We start from the raw sequence: 19,985 nt of genomic DNA on the forward strand, positions 1-19,985 counted from the left end.
AAACTCCAAGATTTAAACGTCTGTTTATCGCCACGAGCGTGACATGCTGATTCAAACCGTTAGAACTTATTGATTGTGAACACCGGTGGCACCCCCCCCCCCCCCCCCCCCAGGCCTTCCCACATGCACGACCGGATTCAAGTTGGGGCTAACTGGGCTGATGTGCGTGTCCTGCTGCAAGGTGACGCGCACTGGCTGTACAGGAAAACACAAACTGCTCGTTGTCTCGCGCGCGCAAAGTCACTGAATAATGATCACTGCATAGACTAATAGTGATGTTGGGGATTATGATCACAGCCGGGCACGAGGCTGTAAAGCCACCCCCCCTCTTCAGGTTGTGATGAACTGACGCCGGCCACCACTTCCAATTGACTGTGGGTGCAAATTATACCCCCCCCCCCCCCACCCACCCACCCCCCAACACACCATTACGAGCTAGTCTGAAAAGTCACCGCAGCGCCGCATGGAAACACAAGTCAGTGCTGGCCAAAGCAAAGCAAGGCGACACAGGTTAATGTTGAGATTCATATGCGAGGGCAAGAGGAGTGAGAGTCGGTACCTGGTCTTGCTGTTGAGACGCTTTCGACGGTGCATTGCCTTCCTTCGCAGTGGTCATGATTCCCTGAAGCTGGGAGAAACTGTTGTTTCCCCGGCAGGAGGAGGAAAGAAAAAAAAAATGCAAATACTGACAGATACACCGGTGCAGCAGCAGCAGCGGCAGCAGCAGCGGCAGGAGAAGCAGCGGCAGCGGCAGCAGCAGAGAAACCGGTAGACACGAGAATAAGGGAAAAAAAGAAAAAAAAAGAAAAGAAAGAAGACGGTTCTATTCACGGCGCCTACAGGCTGCGTTTGTAGCGGCAAAGGTGAGAGATAACAAGTGGTGGAAGGACGCGCTGCTCAGGAGGAGAAAAGGCGAAAGATTCTCAGTGGAAGCGAAAGAGGAGGAGCAGACAGCAGAGAGAGCGAGGGGGAGAGAGTGAGAGAGAAGGCGCGCATCTCTTCTTTAAACGCTTGATGCGGGACTCTGCGTGAGCCATTCAATATTCCAAAGGCGCGTGCGCCCCCCACCCCCCCACACACATACTCACACACTCACACATACACGTTTGCAAGTCAGCTATAGGGAAGCTATGTGCTGCAGAGTGAATGGATATCAATTAAGTATGCACATTGGAAATTAAGTGTTGAAACTTGGTTAATTGCCTATAAGCTGATAAAATATTCATCTGCAAAGCACAAAGACATTCTAACGCTCCTATTTCAACCAAAGACAGTATGAAAAGTCTATGATTCTCATAGTTTATTCTTATATATTGCAATATTAGAACCTATTAGAATCTCATTAAATCAAACCCCCTATCACAATGCTGTGGTAAAGCTGCTGGCAAACTGGAGGAGTAGAAATTAAAGCAGCAAATGCTGGATTCCTGCAGCAAGTGGATATAACAGTTTGTCTGCATTGTATAACTTTCTTGCTGTAATAAGAAAGAAAACACTAATGCTCTGTCGCACTGATGCATTAGTAGTAGCGCTGAAACACTTGAGTGGCTTGAATGTACTGTAACAGGATTAAATGTTATACTCATACAGGAGCTGCAGATGTAATAACACTCAGAGTCAGTGGTAAGAATGTTTGAAATGATGTTTAAGGCCTGAGCGGCTGTAAAAAGTTACGATCCAGGGGATGGAGTAGTTGCAATAAAAGTGTAGCTTTCAATAAAGTTAAGTCAATCTCAGATTTCAACTTAATCCTGTAGAGTGAAATATAATGAGCACCTTCAGTTTGCAGCAGCGAGAGAAACCTCTCATGATGCTGTGCATTTCACGATAAGAAACCAAACTTCTTTTCACGGGCTTGTTCAATTAGACTACTTGTTGTACAATCCCTGTTAAACACCACAAGGAAATGACTTGGCTTTGATTTGCTCTGAGATGTACTTAATGTTAATTAATACCTTGGTCTCCAGTTTGACTCTTTATATTGCAGGTTTGTAGCCGAATGTGCTGCACTGTTAATTAAAATCAGGTGGCAGCTGGGTGAAGTCAATTACCGTGGAATCCCAAATGAACGTCTGCAGTGTGGCTTCATGTGACCGGCGGAGCGCGACGGGCAGAACGAGGGCAGGTCCTTCAGAAAGATCGCCTCAAAGGAAAAGAAAATCCACGGTGGGATATCATTGGACGACATATTGTTGTGTCACCGACTACGACTCAACCTGCCCTTTGAGTCTCAGTTTGCATGAACAAAAGTCCCCAGAGGAAGGTGTTGTAAATGTGCAGGTGCAGGGAGCTTTACAGTCTCAAGTTGTTGAGGAAAGTGAGAGCTGAACGCCTACATTTCCCATGTCTGCTTAGTCAACATGGCTAATGCTGCATTCACCTCAGATGGTCCCGTTTCCCGAGTTGGGAAGTGGCTCTTCTGACTTTGGTGGGTTCAAGTTCTTTTAACAACACGAGCGTTACAAAGATGATGTCCTGATTTTATTGCTCAGGGCTAAAACACCAGTATTCCAGTATTTGTGTTACTGCTAATAATGCTAATTTTCTAACCAATGTTGTTTTGACTTGATGGGGTATTTGCACAAAATTCCGGACTTCAGGATTTCAGGACTGCAGAGTAAGAGTCTACAGCTATGCAAGTGACTCTGTGAAGCTCAGAGATCCATCCGATCCAAAAGTTGGTAAGTTGGTGGTCTTAGAGGAAAAGTTATCCACTGGGGAACATAAATGTCTCATAGAAATCCAGTTAATAGTTGTTGAGATATTTCAGTCCGGACCAAAGTGGTGGACCAACCAGCCAACCGGCAGACACAACATTTCTCCAGCGCTGCTGCTATTGGGCTAAAAACCCGTCAGAAAGGATCTTGAGGGTAGGCATTGTATTGACAATACATCTGGAATGACAAAAAAAACAGGGCTGCGTTGCTTTATGGTCTATTTGCGTGCAATATTTTCAACAAACTGGCTTCTCTGGTTCTTTAAAACGTTAAAAATGCAAAATTTTTTATATGTGATTAGATTCTGCACAAATAAAGCCACCAAACCTAATGGTTGTTGTTCTGCTCCTGAAGAATGAAACAGAAGGAAAGCCCACCCAGTGTTCACAGCTCAAAAATACATGAGCAGCCCTCTCTCCAACAAACTCAGCCTGTGTTTACCATCAAGAGGATGATGTATGAAACTGAAACGACTTCTCAACAACCAATCAATCAGCCCCAGACTAATGACGGCCACTCTGGGCCAAAGCCCTATTGGCTGATGACGGATGCTATGTGGTCGGACCGCTGTGCAGCAGAGAACACAATAACCACCTTATTGTGGCTGTGTTGCGGAGTGAATGTACAAACCTCATATCTCTGATGTTGACGAATGGACGACAGGCGGCAGTGATGAATGCTCCTGAGGGCGCCTCTGTTTAAATACACATTCCGGGAAAGTCAGGAATTAAGTGACTGACAGTGCCGAGCTGCACGAGCAACTGGAGCCATCCACTTAACTTCTGCCTCAGCGCCTCACTGCCAGTGCAACGCCGGCAGCCAACCTGATGAATTGGAAGCGCTTTAGCCTAATTAAAACATCAACCCAATCAATAAATGACACATCTTCAAATACCATACACTGATGCATTATTTTGGCATTGATTATAGCTCTGTAATTAATGAAAGCACAATCACAGCCACTAGGTGATTATTATATAGATAAAAATAATTGCTGTTGTTAAAGAGGCTTCTCCAATTAATCCTGCAAAGTGTGGAATCTGGTATTTATATTGAGGTTGCTCAAATACATCTGTGGGGTGTACTGACTGACTCAGAAAGGTCTCCTGTGCTTGTGTAAGCTTTCGAAAATAGCCTCCATATGTTAAAAGGGAAGAGAGAAAATGGATAAGAATCAAAAAGCCAATCAAGTGGAAGCTTCGAAAAAATGAGTTGATACTCCTCTGATCATTCAAACTGAGAGAGGATGAGTGGGAAAGGGAAGAGCTTCTGGTCTGAAAGCCACTAGAAAAAGAAAAAAATAGCTGCACAGATTGACTCCAATTTCTGTTTTCCTTCCTCAATTCAATTTTAGAAGAAAGCAAAGACTGTGGAAGGCTTTCAGTTTACGTAAAGCAAACAGTTGTTTCCTTGAGTGCTCTGGCTGTACAGCTTTTTAATTGAAATATTTGGAGAACTAAAGCGTTAAATCCCTGTTAACACCACTGGGTACGAGGGGGATCATGCACATTACATGGAAATCTGGTGTGTTTTTGATTGAGTCTCCAGTCGAAACTCTAGGAACTTTGAAATCAGCACCCAGGCAGAGCAGAGCAGTGCAACATTATTCTGAGGAAAGACTTTAAAACCTCAATTAACATATAACTTTTAAAATATGACTATTCAAACCTAGTATAGTGTACTTTTGTGTTTTGTTTGCAGAGTCTGCACCCACATAAAATATGCTCCCTGTTTGGTTTCAAGTGTATGCATGCTCACATCCACATCCATAAAATGTGTCCCAACACACCCATTTGTGAAGAAAATGGAATCTAAACAACAATATTTTCTGAGTTATAGCCAGCTCCACTCTCCTAGAACATATTCTGTCATTGCATATGGCCAAAGCCATCTATCAGTGTTACATTAATTCCAAAATCAAACCTTACAATGCAGCAAGCCCTCAGTGCATGGAATAGCCAGGGGAACAAGTGTAATGGGATGTTTCAAAAACAAAAGTTGTGCAGTGCTGTGAAACCCCGTGACTTGTTTTGATTAAATACGTCGAGGTGGTATCCGTTTCCTGGTGGGCTGCAGTGTTATTTCTTTGGACGTAAATTTCAATTCAGACAAAGCCCTTATAGTATATGATGGAAGAAGCTCGCTCACAGAATAAGACCAATATCGCCCCAGAGAGAGGTCGAGGATGGATAAGTGATTACTCTGGCGCTGACACAGAGCAAGACCAAAAGGTCTGAGATTCACACTCTGAGACTCTGCTTCTCAGCAGGTGCCGTGTCGTAGCACTGTGCGCCTCAATTTTTCCGCTCTTATTTGTCTGACACATGACGGCCAGCATCAGGATATTGGAAAAAAAGTAATTGTTTTTCCATCTTTCCCTCCCTGCTCCCTCTCCCTGCGAATACTCTATGTGAGGTCCTTCAATAAACACAGCTCGGACCCATCATCCTGACAGAGAGGGGATGCATCAGGATGCGGTTTCTTCTCTTTGACGGCGTACAGCACTTTATGCCAGGTGTGACTCATCAGCCGTGAAATGTCAACAGATCCTGATTCCACAACTACGCCAGTGTTTCCAGCACCGAGGTGATGAGCACGGCTGCGGTGCCGGTTGAGTTTTCAGCCTTCTTCCTTATTGGCACACTCACTGTGTACAGTATGTCCTCCCTGCTGGAGAGAAATGCTGGAGCTCAGGGATGGAAACAGAAGCCAGTCACATGTTCCATCACTGCCATCTCAACTTTTGAGGAAGTATTTTTAGATGCATTTGTGATTCTTCTTTGCATATATATACCCACAGTTTTGGTTGTAACACTGCAAAGCTTCACATGCAACCAAAGTAAACAGCCTCAAGTGTGAATCCCCTGTGCGCTTTTATTGAGTTTGACTCCTTGTGCTCACATCACAAAGCTGTTTTTCTCCTTGAGCTAATAAATGCTAATGACATATTCTTAACAGGTGTCGCATGGACATCATCTTGTTTTTTGAAAGGCTCCGTCGTCATGACAACAGCAATTGCTTCATGCACTAAATTGGGTGTGTTCAGGATTTGCTTTAAGCCAGTGCTTCGTGTTTTGCATTTCATAATATTCTTCAAAAAACTGATCTGACTTTGGATAGCTTTTTGAAATGATCCCTGAGCCCATTTCAAAAACAAAAATCAAGCTGAAAATATCATTGATGGACAGCACATATCTACCCCCCACCCCACCCAACCCCCCCAAAAGAAAAGTTGTTTTAAAAAATTATCAGAGCAATCAAACAACACTATGTCTCATGCTCTTTGAGGAGACAACAAGTGGCTGATTCAGCAGCCTGTCACTCCTTCCAAAGACTAGCACTTCCTGGGATAATAGCACTCCTCCAAACAGCACCTTCAAACACATTTAGGGCCTCCGCTAAAAGGCTGGCATACTATAACACATCTCAGCAACAGGTAAAAGGACACCTCCCCATACTGATCCAGACACCATCAAAAGCCACGCTGTGCTGAGATAGATTTCAGCACCACTTAATGGACAGCTCCCACGGTGCATTTCGCCACAGCATCCTGGACTCCTTTCAGCAAGAAAGAAGGCACCTGGAGAGAAAAACACCGGCAGAATGGGCTTTTTTCCCTCTTTGCATAAGATGATGAGGACTGAAGTCTTGAGGAAATTATCTTGAATAGGCATTGTATTTCCTATAATTATTACAAATTGATGTGGCTGTAAAGAATTCCTTCCTAGGTTTCTAAGTAATTTTTTTCAAAATCGCAGTGTTCCTTTCATGCAGGCAACAGGACCCAAGTTTTGCAAATACTGATGCATTAAAGACCAAAAAGAGAGTAACATTTGTGGCTATACTGTAGAGCCAATATACATCAGAGTATATTTTGTGAAGGTTACAGGAAGGTTATTCACCAATGAAGCTGTCACACTCTGAATATGAATATTAAAAGGTCCCATGTTTTAAACTTTTCCGGTATTTTATATAAAATTTTGATATCCACAAGAAGATATATTTGTGGTTGTAAGTGTCAACAATCATCTCAGTGTTGTTTTACATCTCTTCTCACAGGCTTCTCGCTGGAGCTCTAGTAACAACATGTCGGTAAGCCAATCAGAAGAGAGGAGGCTCTATAGCAAATTTCAGGAAAACACTCAGAGAAACCAAATCCTGAAAGGAAACACTAAATTAAAAAATAAAATTATTCTTGTACAGAAGGGCTGGATTTTGTAAATAATGGATTTCTGCCTTGGTGAAGGTCTCTCGAAAAGTGAGATTTTTTAAAATTTTAAAAACAAGATCCAAAGAGCTGCAGAAAACTTCACAAACGGCACAACCGAACAATGATGGAGTAAAACCATCAACAAAATGTATTTTCAGGTTCAAAAGTAAACATATGAATTATGAAGAATATCTCATTTTATTTCAGTTTTCAATTACAACTCCCTCAAAGTCCTGAAAGATAACACTTTTGAATCTTGTTCGCACATGTCACGTAATATCTTGGGTTTGACTGACACCTCTCTTAGTTTTGTTGCAGAACAAGTTACAACTTTCTCATTTCTCTTTTTGTTGTTAGCACTTGGAGATATGTGACCTTGCATACAACCCAGCACAGCTCCAACAGCGAAGGTCTGATCAACCACAGTGACGGTAAACATCTGTGTGGGTGTGCAGGGCCAGGATCGTATGTTTTGTATATAAAATATAAATATAAATTTGAAGGTTTACAGTAGCTGATAAATAACCTGATAAATTACCACAGCACTTCAGTAAATATCCCTTGTTATTTTCCACCGCTGCAAGCTACATTTTCTATATGTTCTGACGTGTGTGTTTTTGTTTGGGTTCACAGAGAAATAGCAGTGATGAGCAGCTTCTTGAATATTCCCTGTGTCGAGAGGGGACTGCTTGTTCCCAATGATGCAGTAATTGAGCAGACACAAGAAAGCAAAGCGAAGACGGGAGAAAAGAAAGGACAACATGACCCTCTTGAACGAGCATGCTGTTTTGAATCAGATATTAATGGTATGATAATGTGTTTTCTTATCTTTTTTTGGCAAAAGAAGAAAAAAAAAAACAACAAAAAAAAAACATTTTTCTCAGTTTCTTTCAGAGGAGAAAAAAATGAATCTAAAATACATTTGATTCCAGAATAGTGTCTTTTGATTAATTTGTGATGAGATTCGCGTTCAGGGTGGATACCGACCTGTGGGTCAGGACCCACACGAGGGGTCGCGAGACTGATCTAAGGGGTCATCATGATGATTAGGTGGAGAGAAAAAAAAAAAAAAAAAAAAAAAAACATATCTCTGCTGCATCAAATTATGCTTTTTCACACCTTCTTCCCTTCCTTTTAAATAACTGCTTGATTGCACCTCTAAAAACAAATAAACTAGAACTAAAATCTTGGTGGGTTAAATAGTTACAAGTTAAACATAAAATAAAAAGTTGGGAACCACCGATCTAAACTACACATCTTCCTCACGTCACAATCCATTTGATTTCTAAGTATCTATGAAGAAGTCTAATGTAACATAATGGAGTCCAGAGAAGTCACAAACAAATACAAATACGCAACCTGCCTCTTAATTATTAAATGCAACTGGTCCAGCATTATGGCACTGTTCCTCCATTAAGGCTTATTCAATAAACGGCAAGCCACCACAGTGTGCGGTTCAGCAGTTTTGTTCTTCTGCCTGAATGAGAAATAGAACTGTGAGTCCAAATGGAGTCGACACCTTCTTTATTTCACAAGGGCATTAAGATACTCTAATCCCCATTTTCTCCAAAATGACTCATGGGCTTAATGGTTAAGAGTCACCCATGTTAAACTGCAATCATGTTCTGCCTCCTTATGGCCTTAAAGTACAGTGTGTGAAGCTGTGGCTCAAATAATAAGAAAAAAGAGATGAATACATATACATTTTTCTAAGAGAAGTCATCTGTATTATCCACAGCTACACTGGCTGAGCTGGAGCTGCTGGGTGTGTTGCTCTCAGAGTCTCTCCACCGTGATAAATCACAAGTTGGGGGAACATTTGTCACAGTGGGCCACATGTCTTTTCATCGCACCAGGTCTCTCTCCCCTTCCTCCCTCGCTCTCTTGGTCTCACTCTCCCACTCGCCTCTCATTCCTTCAACCTCCATGGTAGTTTCATTCCTCATAGAAAAAGCTTTGTTGTGAATTTGTCACTGCTAGAGAGCCTCTGTGCCTCTGTTAGCCGTGCCCTTGGGTTTCTAATAGTGCCACCGGTGCATGGTGGCACTGAGATAGAAGTGGGCGCTCGGTGGGGGGCGCTCGCTAACCCTGCCAGGAGTAGAATAGGCGGTTACGGTGCACGGTTTGTGACAGGTAGGACACTGGTGCCACGGGGGAAATTTGAATACAGAGAATTTACGGATATACACCACACTAAAGCAGTGTTTGACATATGCATAGTGTGTACCAGGGCTGTAGCGAGACTAATGAAAAGTCTACCACAATGGGTCGGCGAGGGAAACACTGTAATTGGATCTTCTTTCATAGGCGCAGATACCCATATTCTACTTGACACATCCCTTCGAGTAGCACAACTAACAAAAGCCGCCTTCGCCCGTGATATAGGCTATAGTCTTGTTATTTCACTTCAAAATAATGCAACAAAACATCATGCAGGAAGGAGGTGAAGGTCTGAAAGTAAAGCCTGCAAAACAGAATTCTGCCTGCATCCCAAAAGGCGAGGGTCAAAACAGATATATACCATTAAAATTTAAAAGTCGATGACTTCTGTCTGGAGCTTTGGCGTTGGGGCAAATCAGCCAAGATCACAAGCTGATTTAAGAGGTAATTATAGAAGTGAAAGTATTCCAGATATGTGGCTTATACCCGCGGAGTATTCTTTTGTATGAGGATGATTTGAAATATTAAAGGTGAGATTGCTAGCAGGGGGATACTTCCTCGAAGCAGGCAATAAAATAACTCATTAAAACTTCTCGTCTCCTAAGACAGAAGATAAGCAACTGGGTAAAGAGGGCGGATTCTGACAAAGACAAACCAAATAACCTTGGCGACGGAGATTTGTTATCAAAAATCGCCTCTTTTATCGAGCTTTTCTGACTCAATGTCAAAGCCCTCTGCATAACAGTGATGACGTGGATTTTAATAACATGGACTTTTGCCTGAATGGAGTTGATTATAAAGCGCAGATGCTAAAGAATGTGTGTGCACAGGCATATTCAAAATGAAATTTTCTGTGGAGCACTTCGCAGGGAGCACTGTGGTATGTGCAGCACTGAGAACTGAAAAGCCTTCGACCACGAAGTATTGGAAAAAAGGAAAAGACTAGTGCACACAGACACTCAGCTGATCACTGAGAATCAATTTAAGATAAATTTCAACTGAATAATGTCATCATGACGAGTGAGACACGATGTCTGTGTGCATGAGACCAAATGGAGGTCTGTCAAAATTCAAGCTACAGCAAGCAACAAAACTAGTGGCTGTTTGCCTCTGCAGACCAGTCCAGTTGCGATTAATTAGGGTGGAAATTCCTCAGTTATGGTCAAAACCATGTTTTATTTGGTCACAGTGACCTTTGACCTTTGACCACCTAATTCCAATCATATCATCTTTGAGTACAGGTGAATGTTTGTGCCAAATTTGATAGGGTTTCCCCTCAAGGCGTTACTGAGATGTTGCATTCACAGGGCCAAAAACAAATGTTTCGTGAGGTAACAGTGACCGTGACCTTTGACCTTGAAGCACTAAATTCTAATCAATTCAACTTTTAGTCCAAGTGAAGGTTACCGCCAAATTTGAAGAAATTACCTGAAGGCGTTACTGAGATATCGCGCTCACGAGAACGGGACGGAAGCATAATGCCTCCAGCCACAGCTGTCGCCGGCACAGAGCTGTGAAAAAACATGGAGATGCAGTGGGCTGTTGCTCCACATACCAATAAATGAGAGAAAAAAAAGCCTAACCACAGGTGCCGTTTCAGAGGAGGAGGTGTTTTCTAACTGAAAGCACAAAACAGCAGCCCAAGGTTTTCCGTCATCTCATTATCTCAGGTTTTTTTTTTTTTTTACTCTAGACCTCTGTGAACAGGACAAAACAAAGGTCTGACTACGTGGGATTCAGTGTCGAGCCGACAGTGGGTTCCAAAGAAAACAAAGCCCGATGGAAAATAGCTGATGCCTAATTTTACAGAAAATAAAACAAAAAAGAAAGAAAAACAGCACAAATCTGGTTGGATCCATAAAAGTTCATCAATTTGAGAAGGAACAGCATGTTACGTTACTGCAGATTTATCTGTGATTTTACTTTTGTGAGACAAACTAAAGAAAAAAGGAAAAATACAAATGGAAACAAAAAATCGGACTATGTTTTGCCACATTCATGGACACCACATGAAGTACTATGTGCAAAGCTGGATTTACACTTGACAGATTGTGTTTTGATTTTTAGTTGGACGTCAGATTTCACCCACTTTTTGATACAGATCAGTGGTCGGCCATGAAAATACTCACAGGACTGGAGTTGGATCCAGGTAACCTCTATTTTGCCTTATGTTATTATAATAGGAGACTACAACAGTCCTGTTTATGTTCTTTAATTCACTTTCTATAGAGAGTAACCTCCCATTAAAGGTCCCATAGTGTATATATAGAGACTTCCATGTCTTTTTTGATTATAGATCAGGTCTAGCTTCTATATTAATACTGTGAAAGTATCAAAGCGCTCAGTCCACTGAGAAATGTACACAGCCTGTATTCAGAAACTGAGCCTTAAAACTAGCCTTCAGGATTTCCTTTACTTTGTGATGTCACAACAAAGCAGTCACTCTTGGCCATGCCCCAAGCCCCACAAGAAATATACAAATATATATATACAATAAAACAGTTTTGATCCATATTTCATATGGATCAAAACTTCAAATAAAACACTGGAAAGGTGTAAAATATGTTCCTTCAAGTCCAAACCATTTTAATGAGGTATTTCTGTTATTAAAAAAAACTCATGTTACCAAAAACAGCGACCTGGGAAAATGTTACTGATTGACAACATAACATAAACTATATTACTACTTAAAATAGTTTTTTATTCTGAGCTAAAATGACAGCTGATATTATCTGTTTCTTTTTCAAATAAAACAAAACTCCAGTGTCGAGCAGACTAGTCTGAACATAACATTTTAATGGAGGCTTTACAGCAAAACTTATGACTGAACACCCGTTCACCTGGTAGCACAGGCTACTGGATAAGATCTTTGTGAAGGCACGATTCCTCTGATGGTTAATTGCTGTTCAGTTGCCCAGTATAATTGAACATAACGACCTGCTTTGTTTACAGCAGGAGAGGACACAGTCGAGGCGGTAAAGGAGAGAGTAACTCTGACTGTCAGGAGCCAGCTCTTTGTCTCCGTCTCTCTTTCTCTGGCAGTACTCGTCCTCCTATCAAGCAACGTGGGCCAGCTGCTAGATTGCCTGGGGTGGATGACTTGACCTTCCGCTGTTCCCCGGCGAGGGACACAAGCTGCAGAAGAATTTCCGATTGGCCGGGGGAAAACCTACCTGACTAATTTACTTGAAACGGATTCGTGAGCAAATGCATTCGGCGACAAATATCAGGCCTGGCAGGCAGGGCTCTGCGGAGCGAAGGGCGAGTATGTAAAGGACAGGAACAAAGTCTGAAATCAGGCGGCAGAAGAAAAAGAAAATGAAAGACTGATAACGAGAGGAAAAAAGAACGAGAGCTTACCGTGGCCTATTATCAGGGATTCTTCAGAGGGAAAATACAGTGAATTCCTGGGGAGAGTTTTCAATTAGGCAACGGTGTTTAATGGCCTTAGAAAGGCTCCATAAAAATAAAAAGGAGAGTACAAAAAGAAGAGAGAGAAAAAAAATACTATTAACCACACAAGGTTAAAAACACAAAACGGCCCAAACTATGTGGATACTCTAATAATAATGGCTATTAATCTGCAGCTATAACTGTCCCTAATGTTTTAGAAAGTCTTTCCAGAGGCGCACCATCAGGAGGGGCGAACTGTAAATTGTAGCGCCTACCGATAGTCTGCATGTAAGGCGTTTAGGGGACATCTGCTTCTTTTCCTGCAGCTCCCGGAGTTTAGGACTGCCAAAGGATTTTGGAGCCTGGCTGCGGGGGGTTTGCTACCATTCAGCTACAAGAGCATTAGTGAGGTCCGACACTGATGCGGGGTGATAAGACCTGTCTCGCAGTCGGTGTTCCGCTTCATAACAAAAGGTTTGAAATGGGGTTGGGGTCATTGCTCTGTGCAGACCAGCCAAACTCTCCCACAACAACACTAAGAGAATGATTTCCTTACGGACCCGGCTTTGTTAACGGGGGCAGTGTCAGGTTGCAACTGTGACAGGTCTTTCCCCCCCAGACTGCTGCCACAAAGTTAGAAGCACACTATTATCTAAAAATATTACCGCATGCCGCAGCGTAAAGATTGGTAAAAGTATAAAGTTAATGGAAAACTCACAAAAGCATAAGCCTGGGTAGGGAAGATGAACATCCTGAATGTAAAAGAGGAGGCGTAACGGACTGTCAAACTGTGTTGTTTTTCCATTGTTAACCTGTATGATTCTCCTCTCACTGCAGGAATACCAAACATTTGTTGGACAGGAAAAGGCTCTAGTGAGTCACTTTTGTTACAAAGCCAGAGGGAAAATGAAAGAAAAATGCAGCATTCGTGGATCCCATTTGGCTACAACTAGACTGACAGAGTTATTCATTAGTATAAATGTTTCCTCGTATCCATGACCAGATCCCTTCATGATGCTATTCCAGTGTAAGAAAACAAATAAAAAGCCCCACTTGATTCAACCAACTCAGGCTGATCAGGCCTCATATCAGCTTTCAAGCCAAACTGCAGAAAGCAATGAGGACTGTGGATGGACTGTGGATGGACTGTGCCCCCCCCCCCCCTCATGCTGGATCTCTTCACAGCCAGTATTGACAGGCGGAATGATTACAGTGACCACTAAGCCTTTCAGTGTGCACATGGACAAGTGTTTACAGTAGATGGGGCACAAATGGGGTTCTTAGATTAAACTGGAGATAAACAACAGCGACATTTGCAATGTGTGTCTGATATTTTTTTTTTTTTAAATGTAAATATGGATTAAAAAATTTCCTCCAGGTTAATTAACACGAGAGACAAACAACTGCTCAAATCGTTTTTTTTCTCCCAGTTCTCGCTGTGTGTCTCGGCTGTTGACAGAGCGACACAGTACAGTTCACACATCACAGTCTGGCAGGTCTGAGCTTTCAGAGGTTGGGTGGGGGTGGGTGGGGGTGGGGGGGGGTGGATGATGGTCATAAATCAGAAACTAGTATCTGAAACTAAAATGACAACTTCAGCTGCATGTTGACGGCTCTGCCAGTCAACATGCGTCTCCAGAGAATGACAGCCTGGAAATATGAATGCACGGCATGCGTCGGCGGGCAAGGTGTGCTTTTGTGTGTGTGTGTGTGTGTGTGTGTGGGGGGGGGGGGGTTAGGGTGAGTGTGTGTATGTGTGTGCGGGGGGTTAGGGTGAGTGTGTGTGTGTATTGGGGGGGGGGTTGGTGAGCTCAGACTGTCAAATCAAAGGGAAATCAAAACAGCGCACGGTCGGCTGATCAAAGTATCAGTGAGGACTCAGCTGCTTCCTGCTGAGCAGAAATACAAGCTGTTGGAGTGAAGACGCAGGCATCTGGGGAGGACAGGCAAGCCTTCAGATACAGTGAATGTTTTCCATTGACAATAAGGAATAATGGGTGTGTGTGTGTGTGAGAGAGGGGGAGGGGGGATAATGCTCTTCTTGTGTTTTATTTCTCACATGAAGGGTTTAGATTTGATACTGCTGCGATTCCGCCGCCGTGCTTTCATTAAATCATACTCGTACACCGTCTTGCCTTTGCTCTCTCTCTCCAGGAAAATCATTTGGTCTCCAAACAATGAGTGGAATATAAAGTTCTGTGACTATCCACTTTTAGCATCAGTGCCTGCAAAGGAATTAACGTTCAAGTAATTCTTGATTTAATGCCTCACCTGATACCCCATCTTGTAAATCCAAAGGGAGAGCGGCAAGAGGGAGATGAGCTGAATTTATGTCAGGGAGAGGCACAAAGCTAAAAGGAAGCACCTGGTCTGATCAAGTTGAATATGCATGGATGGTTCACTAAATGGGCCAACTGGGCCTGGGCCCCGGGGCCAGAGCCTCTGTGCGAAGGGACAGTTAATACTTTTAAAGCCAATCAAATGACAACAAAGGGATCTCAGGGCGATCACAAAGAGACACAAAATGACTTCAAACAGGAGCAAAACGACCATAAAGAGACGGAAAAAGGCCACGAAGAGACGCAGACAACCATAAAGAGACTCAAAGCAACGACAAACAGGTGCAAAAGTGATTGTAAAGAGAAACAAAGACTCAAAATGAAAACGAAACGGCCAAACACAAAAAAACTACGAAGAGACAACTTGGAGTTTTACTCCTATGTAGGAGGGGTTAAGGTCATTTTACATCTTTGTGCACAGAAAATTCATCCATGGAAATTTGCAAAACAATTCACAATCACAAAGACAAAAATATTTGCATTGTTCTGACACACAAGCTAGATGCACTGCTGTCCCCTCAGCCTGGCCGGAAAGACTTGTTCCTTGATTGCCCCTGACAACGAACGACAACTTATCATTGATGTAATTGCGTAAATGCCATTAGGCAGCTGTGATACTGTAATCATGAAAAAAAACTTTAAAAAAAAAAGATCCTTCGCAAGTGAAGCCAAACGTACGTTTGAGAAGGAATCGTCTGCCAGATTTCGCAGGTTGATTCAGTGACAATGCGGAGAGAGGAAGTCCATCTCGCACTCCCTCTCCATCCCTTCCCATCAACTGGTTGCAAAACTACAGCGGGAGAGCAATAATTAGTAGCCCTCGGTGCCAAAGAGAGAGTGCATAATGGCGTTGTTGGGAGGCATCAGGCCAATTGTACATATTACACCCTCGACGCTCAGGCTGCAGCTGTGCTCGAGGATCAGATGGGAAATAGATTCCTAGAGCAAACAGAGGTAGTGGATTAGCTCTCAGATGACAACTGATGCTTTCGTGTACACAGTTCTCAGAATAGAGAGGAGGTAAAATACACCCTCTTTACTGGCGATGCAATGACGTGACATCAAACTGTATGAATGCAGGAAAGGAGCAAAAGAGAAAGTCAGAATGAATAAAGAAAAACAACAAGAAATCCAGAGAGAAAATCTCTCTGGTCGTATAACCTTCAGTTGTGTTGAGGCGGCGTGGTCGACATGAAGGGCAACATCAAATCTCTGCAATTTGTCTCATCTTTCCATTCAGAGCGCCAGCACTCAACAATGAACCGTCGCATCCTGTTATCATCGGAGAGGATGGGGAGTGTTCGGGGATTGGCAGAACCCCATCCCATCCCGCCCCCCTACCCCTCCCCCTGCATTCTGGCTGTTTGATTCGGCCCATCTGAGGTCACCGTCTTATCACCTCTCAGCAGTTTCATCAACAGGCCTTCGCAGCTGTCGGCCCCTCGCTAATTCCGCTGTTATCTGCTGCCGCACAGTCAGCAGCCGTGGAACCTGAAAATGCAGCCACACACGCTCACGCGGGGGGTTAAACTGCTATAGCGGTTGAATGGTAGATGATGGAGGTTGCTCCCAGATCTCACCAACATGAAAAAGAGCCAAGAAAACTCATTTTTAACTGTTCAAATGTTTGTGTGCTATGGATTACTATTAAAAGGTTCTATCCCACTTTTTTCTGGTATTAAAAGGTTAAGGTCTCCATATTTCCTGAATCAGCTCCCTCTCTGTGACGACACACTAATACTTTATTAGGACCAACATGTTTCAGCTTGTGGTTGAAGTCACTGATGCTTATTTAGTCCTGACTTTTTCCTTTTAAGCTGTAAAACCAAGTTTTAAGGGGCTTTAAGGAGTTTCCAACATATTCAGAAAACTACATTACATCCTATTAAGCTAATGCTTTCTATCTTCCAAATACATAAACTACTCGTGTTCACGCCAGCAGTGACTCGTTAGCTCTGATGATGGATGTGTGATGTGTGGAACATATGGAGAAGTGACTGATGGTGTAGGAGCAGCTGATAAGTTTCTATGAATGTTTTGACTCAGAGTGACCGAACTGTGTGAATCCAGACTGAGTCCTGTGAAGGAGCAAGCTACAAACTTCTCTAAGCCATTTTTCAAGCCAGCAGGGGATGATAGAGAAACTATTTTTCAGTGGAATATTTCAGAAATTGAATCCAAAAAAAAAAAAGAAAAAGAAGGCATTTAAGCAAAAACACAAATTTCAGTCAGAGGCTGATGCGCGCACAAGCACCTCTCAGAGCAAGCCCAAATTAGTCCAAACAAACCCCTACAGAGCTTCGATCTGTGCCAAAAACACCCACTCCACTCCCGAGGACGCTGACATTTGATGACAGAGCTCTGACATGAACACGGGGAGCCGCTGGAGTTTGATTCAAACCCACAGTCGTCTACATCAAATACTTTGTGGTTTTGTATAAATCTGAACAGGCAGGCTGTGTTGTTTACCAAGCTCTGCTGAAGTCCCTTTCATAATATTGTTCCCATCAAGCCACTGTGTAGTCATTGTAAACGAGACGTGTCGGAGTGGCGTTCCCTGTCCCACAGTATGTTCTCTAACTTTCTGGAGCTTGTCTAATTTTCATACAACAGAGGCCTGGGAACAGACAAATGTGCCATTAAGATTGCAGAAAGAAGGAGGCCTTGTCATCTAAACCATTATAGCATAAATATTTGATTACAACATAAAAGGTCTCTCTTGTAAGTTAGCCTGGCCATGCATACAAAGAGGGGATTTAAGTCCTAGTGTGGCAGCACACCACAGTGGGTCAAACAATTTTAGATTAGCATAAAACCAATGTGTTCTTTGGCGCTCATTAAATATTAACCATGCTGTTACTAAATCTTATAATCTACACTGATTACTGCGCTGTAGATCCTTGAAATCTGTGCTAGCACATAATGCCTAATGAGAGCATAACAACAGAATTGGGAAGTATTCATCAGTGTCTGATGTCCACATCTTGTGCTGCTCTCACTCTTGTGTGTGTGTGTGTGTGTGTGTGTGTGTGTGTTATGAATAACAATAAAACAAAATACACACTCACGAGAACATCTCACATCTCAGAATTGAAGGAAATTAAATTTTTTTCAAATGAACCATGCAAGCATCAACACACTGTGATCAAAGGCAGTTATTAGTACACGAAGGGAGAATGAAACTCACACTCATCATTATCGTGGCTTGTTCGCAAAGGATCTCATTAGCACTTTAACAAAAAGGAGAGAGAAAAAAACATGAGTCTCAAGATCCTTGAAGGAAATTTCCTTTTTCACAACCTGGATCTCCTTTTTCCATCTTTGCCCCTATTGGTCACATATCACATTCAACTCTCCAACATCCCTTCCTAAACTTTTGGACATTCTTTAGCAACAATATCACCAGGAAATAAAAATGAAGGTGAGCACTAAAGTTCTTATGCAAAATGTCCAATATTAACATATTTCCAGGTTTAACTTTGACCTAATAGGAACTCTACTTAGATTTTTACAATTCAATAGATGATAATGTAAAATGTAACCATCATTCTTATATACACTCTGAGAGTCATTAGTCAACACACAGGCATGATGCACACTTTTTAGATTCAACCCAACAGGTCAGTTGTGGCCCACAGCTGTGTTTTACTGTTAATCAACCTGTGGCATATCTCCTGCCACCGTAGGGGTGCTAATTCAGGAAATGCCCTATAGGGGTCACATCAGATGGTAGGGTCCCATGTGATCATTTAGGTTGGGGGACTTTGTTTAGAAATCACAGAAAGAAAGATGCTCCCCAACATCTGCCGAACTTGGCTGGAATCATCATGTTTTTTAATTTTCTTTTGCATCTAAGTAATCCAGTGATAGTTCTCGGTGCATTCATGGGTACAGTGCAAACAGGAACTGCTAATGGCTAATTTGGCATACGCTTAATGGTGCCAATTTGACAAAGTGCAAACAACTATAGGCTAAAAAGTTGTCTCTGTGCTATTTATAAGTTTTGCTATTGCTACATAGCCAACATTACCATTAACAGCTGTTTATTTACCAGTCTTGGCAAGAGCTTCAGCCATCATTACGTTTACAGAACAAGAGGTTATATTGCACCCTCTGAGCGAGGCTACTTCATCAGGGCAGGCTGGACACCACAGTGACTCAGTATCGGAAAGTGACGAGACAGTCCGACCGGACCAGGGCTAGCTGGTTAACATGCTAACTTCAGTACAAGAAAAAAAATCATAGATACAAAGTCAAAACAACAGACACGGTTATTTTTTACAATGTAGCCAACAGTGTCAAAGAAAAGCTGACAATATATTGACTTGGAGTAAATGTTCTGATCACCTGTATTTTGCATAGATACGCAAAGTTACCACTTTTTTTTTTTTTTTTTGTACGAAATATATTCAGATAGGATCCTAAGCCTGGATGACTCTCTGCTCTGCTTAAAGGTTGAAGAAGTTGCCCTCTAATAAATTTCTCTGCAGTGACCAGTCTCCAGCTCATGAATAATAAAGGGGATGCACTGATCCTATTCTTCACTCAGACTTCCACCTCATCTAGCATTTGACACAGCAATATCACTCTGAATAGAGTACACCAGCAGAACCTGTGTGTCTCAGACCTGCAAAATGCACAATGGAGTCACATTCAAGTTAGTCTTATGGTGTCACTTGCAGGGCTAAGTGAATGTGATTAATTTAATCTTAAGAAGTGAAGCTACTTCACTGGCAGGTTTATAAAAAGGCATGGATGTAAGGACTTGATAACGGAATAAATATACAAAGAAAGTCACCAAAATCATTTCAAGTACCAACATTTCGTGAATAGTTGTTGAAGCTTTTATTTAGAGCAGTTCTACGTCTTTGTTTCTTTCTTTTCTTTAATATTAATGTGCTGTCACTTCAACACTCAACTCTCAACTGTTTTACATTCCATCTGCTTGAAGAGCATAACTGCTTCCTTTCTTGGTACATTTTTATTATGAGACAAGAAATAGCAGCAAAGTATACGTGATCTGAATTAATTAGCGAATGAGAAATACACTCAGAGCAGCAGGTGTGTGGGTATGACATGACTCATGTTGTTGTAGTGCTGAGGAAATGTACGGTATATGCTAAATTTATAATGTGACTCATTGGACTTCAGGTTGATTTACTGTAA

At 42.3% G+C, this 19,985-nt stretch overlaps 1 protein-coding gene across 7 annotated transcripts in view; it reads right to left on the bottom strand.

The window, feature by feature from the left end:
* The window catches only part of LOC130161530 (dipeptidyl aminopeptidase-like protein 6), a 201,905-nt gene that overhangs the window by 95,711 nt on the left and 86,209 nt on the right, over window positions 1–19,985 (bottom strand). Inside the window, exon 1 of one of the 7 annotated variants that reach the window (XM_056364888.1) lies at window positions 560–1,086. The exons of the other annotated variants lie outside the window; for them this stretch is intronic. Within the exon in view, the coding sequence (XP_056220863.1) occupies window positions 560–616 (57 nt within the window). The 5' untranslated portion in view covers window positions 617–1,086. Of the gene's footprint in view, window positions 1–559; window positions 1,087–19,985 lie in introns of those variants that run through there. 7 annotated transcript variants of the gene reach the window in all.

This window comes from Seriola aureovittata, chromosome 20 (genome assembly GCF_021018895.1).
Source record: "Seriola aureovittata isolate HTS-2021-v1 ecotype China chromosome 20, ASM2101889v1, whole genome shotgun sequence".
NCBI classification, from domain to species: domain Eukaryota; kingdom Metazoa; phylum Chordata; class Actinopteri; order Carangiformes; family Carangidae; genus Seriola; species Seriola aureovittata.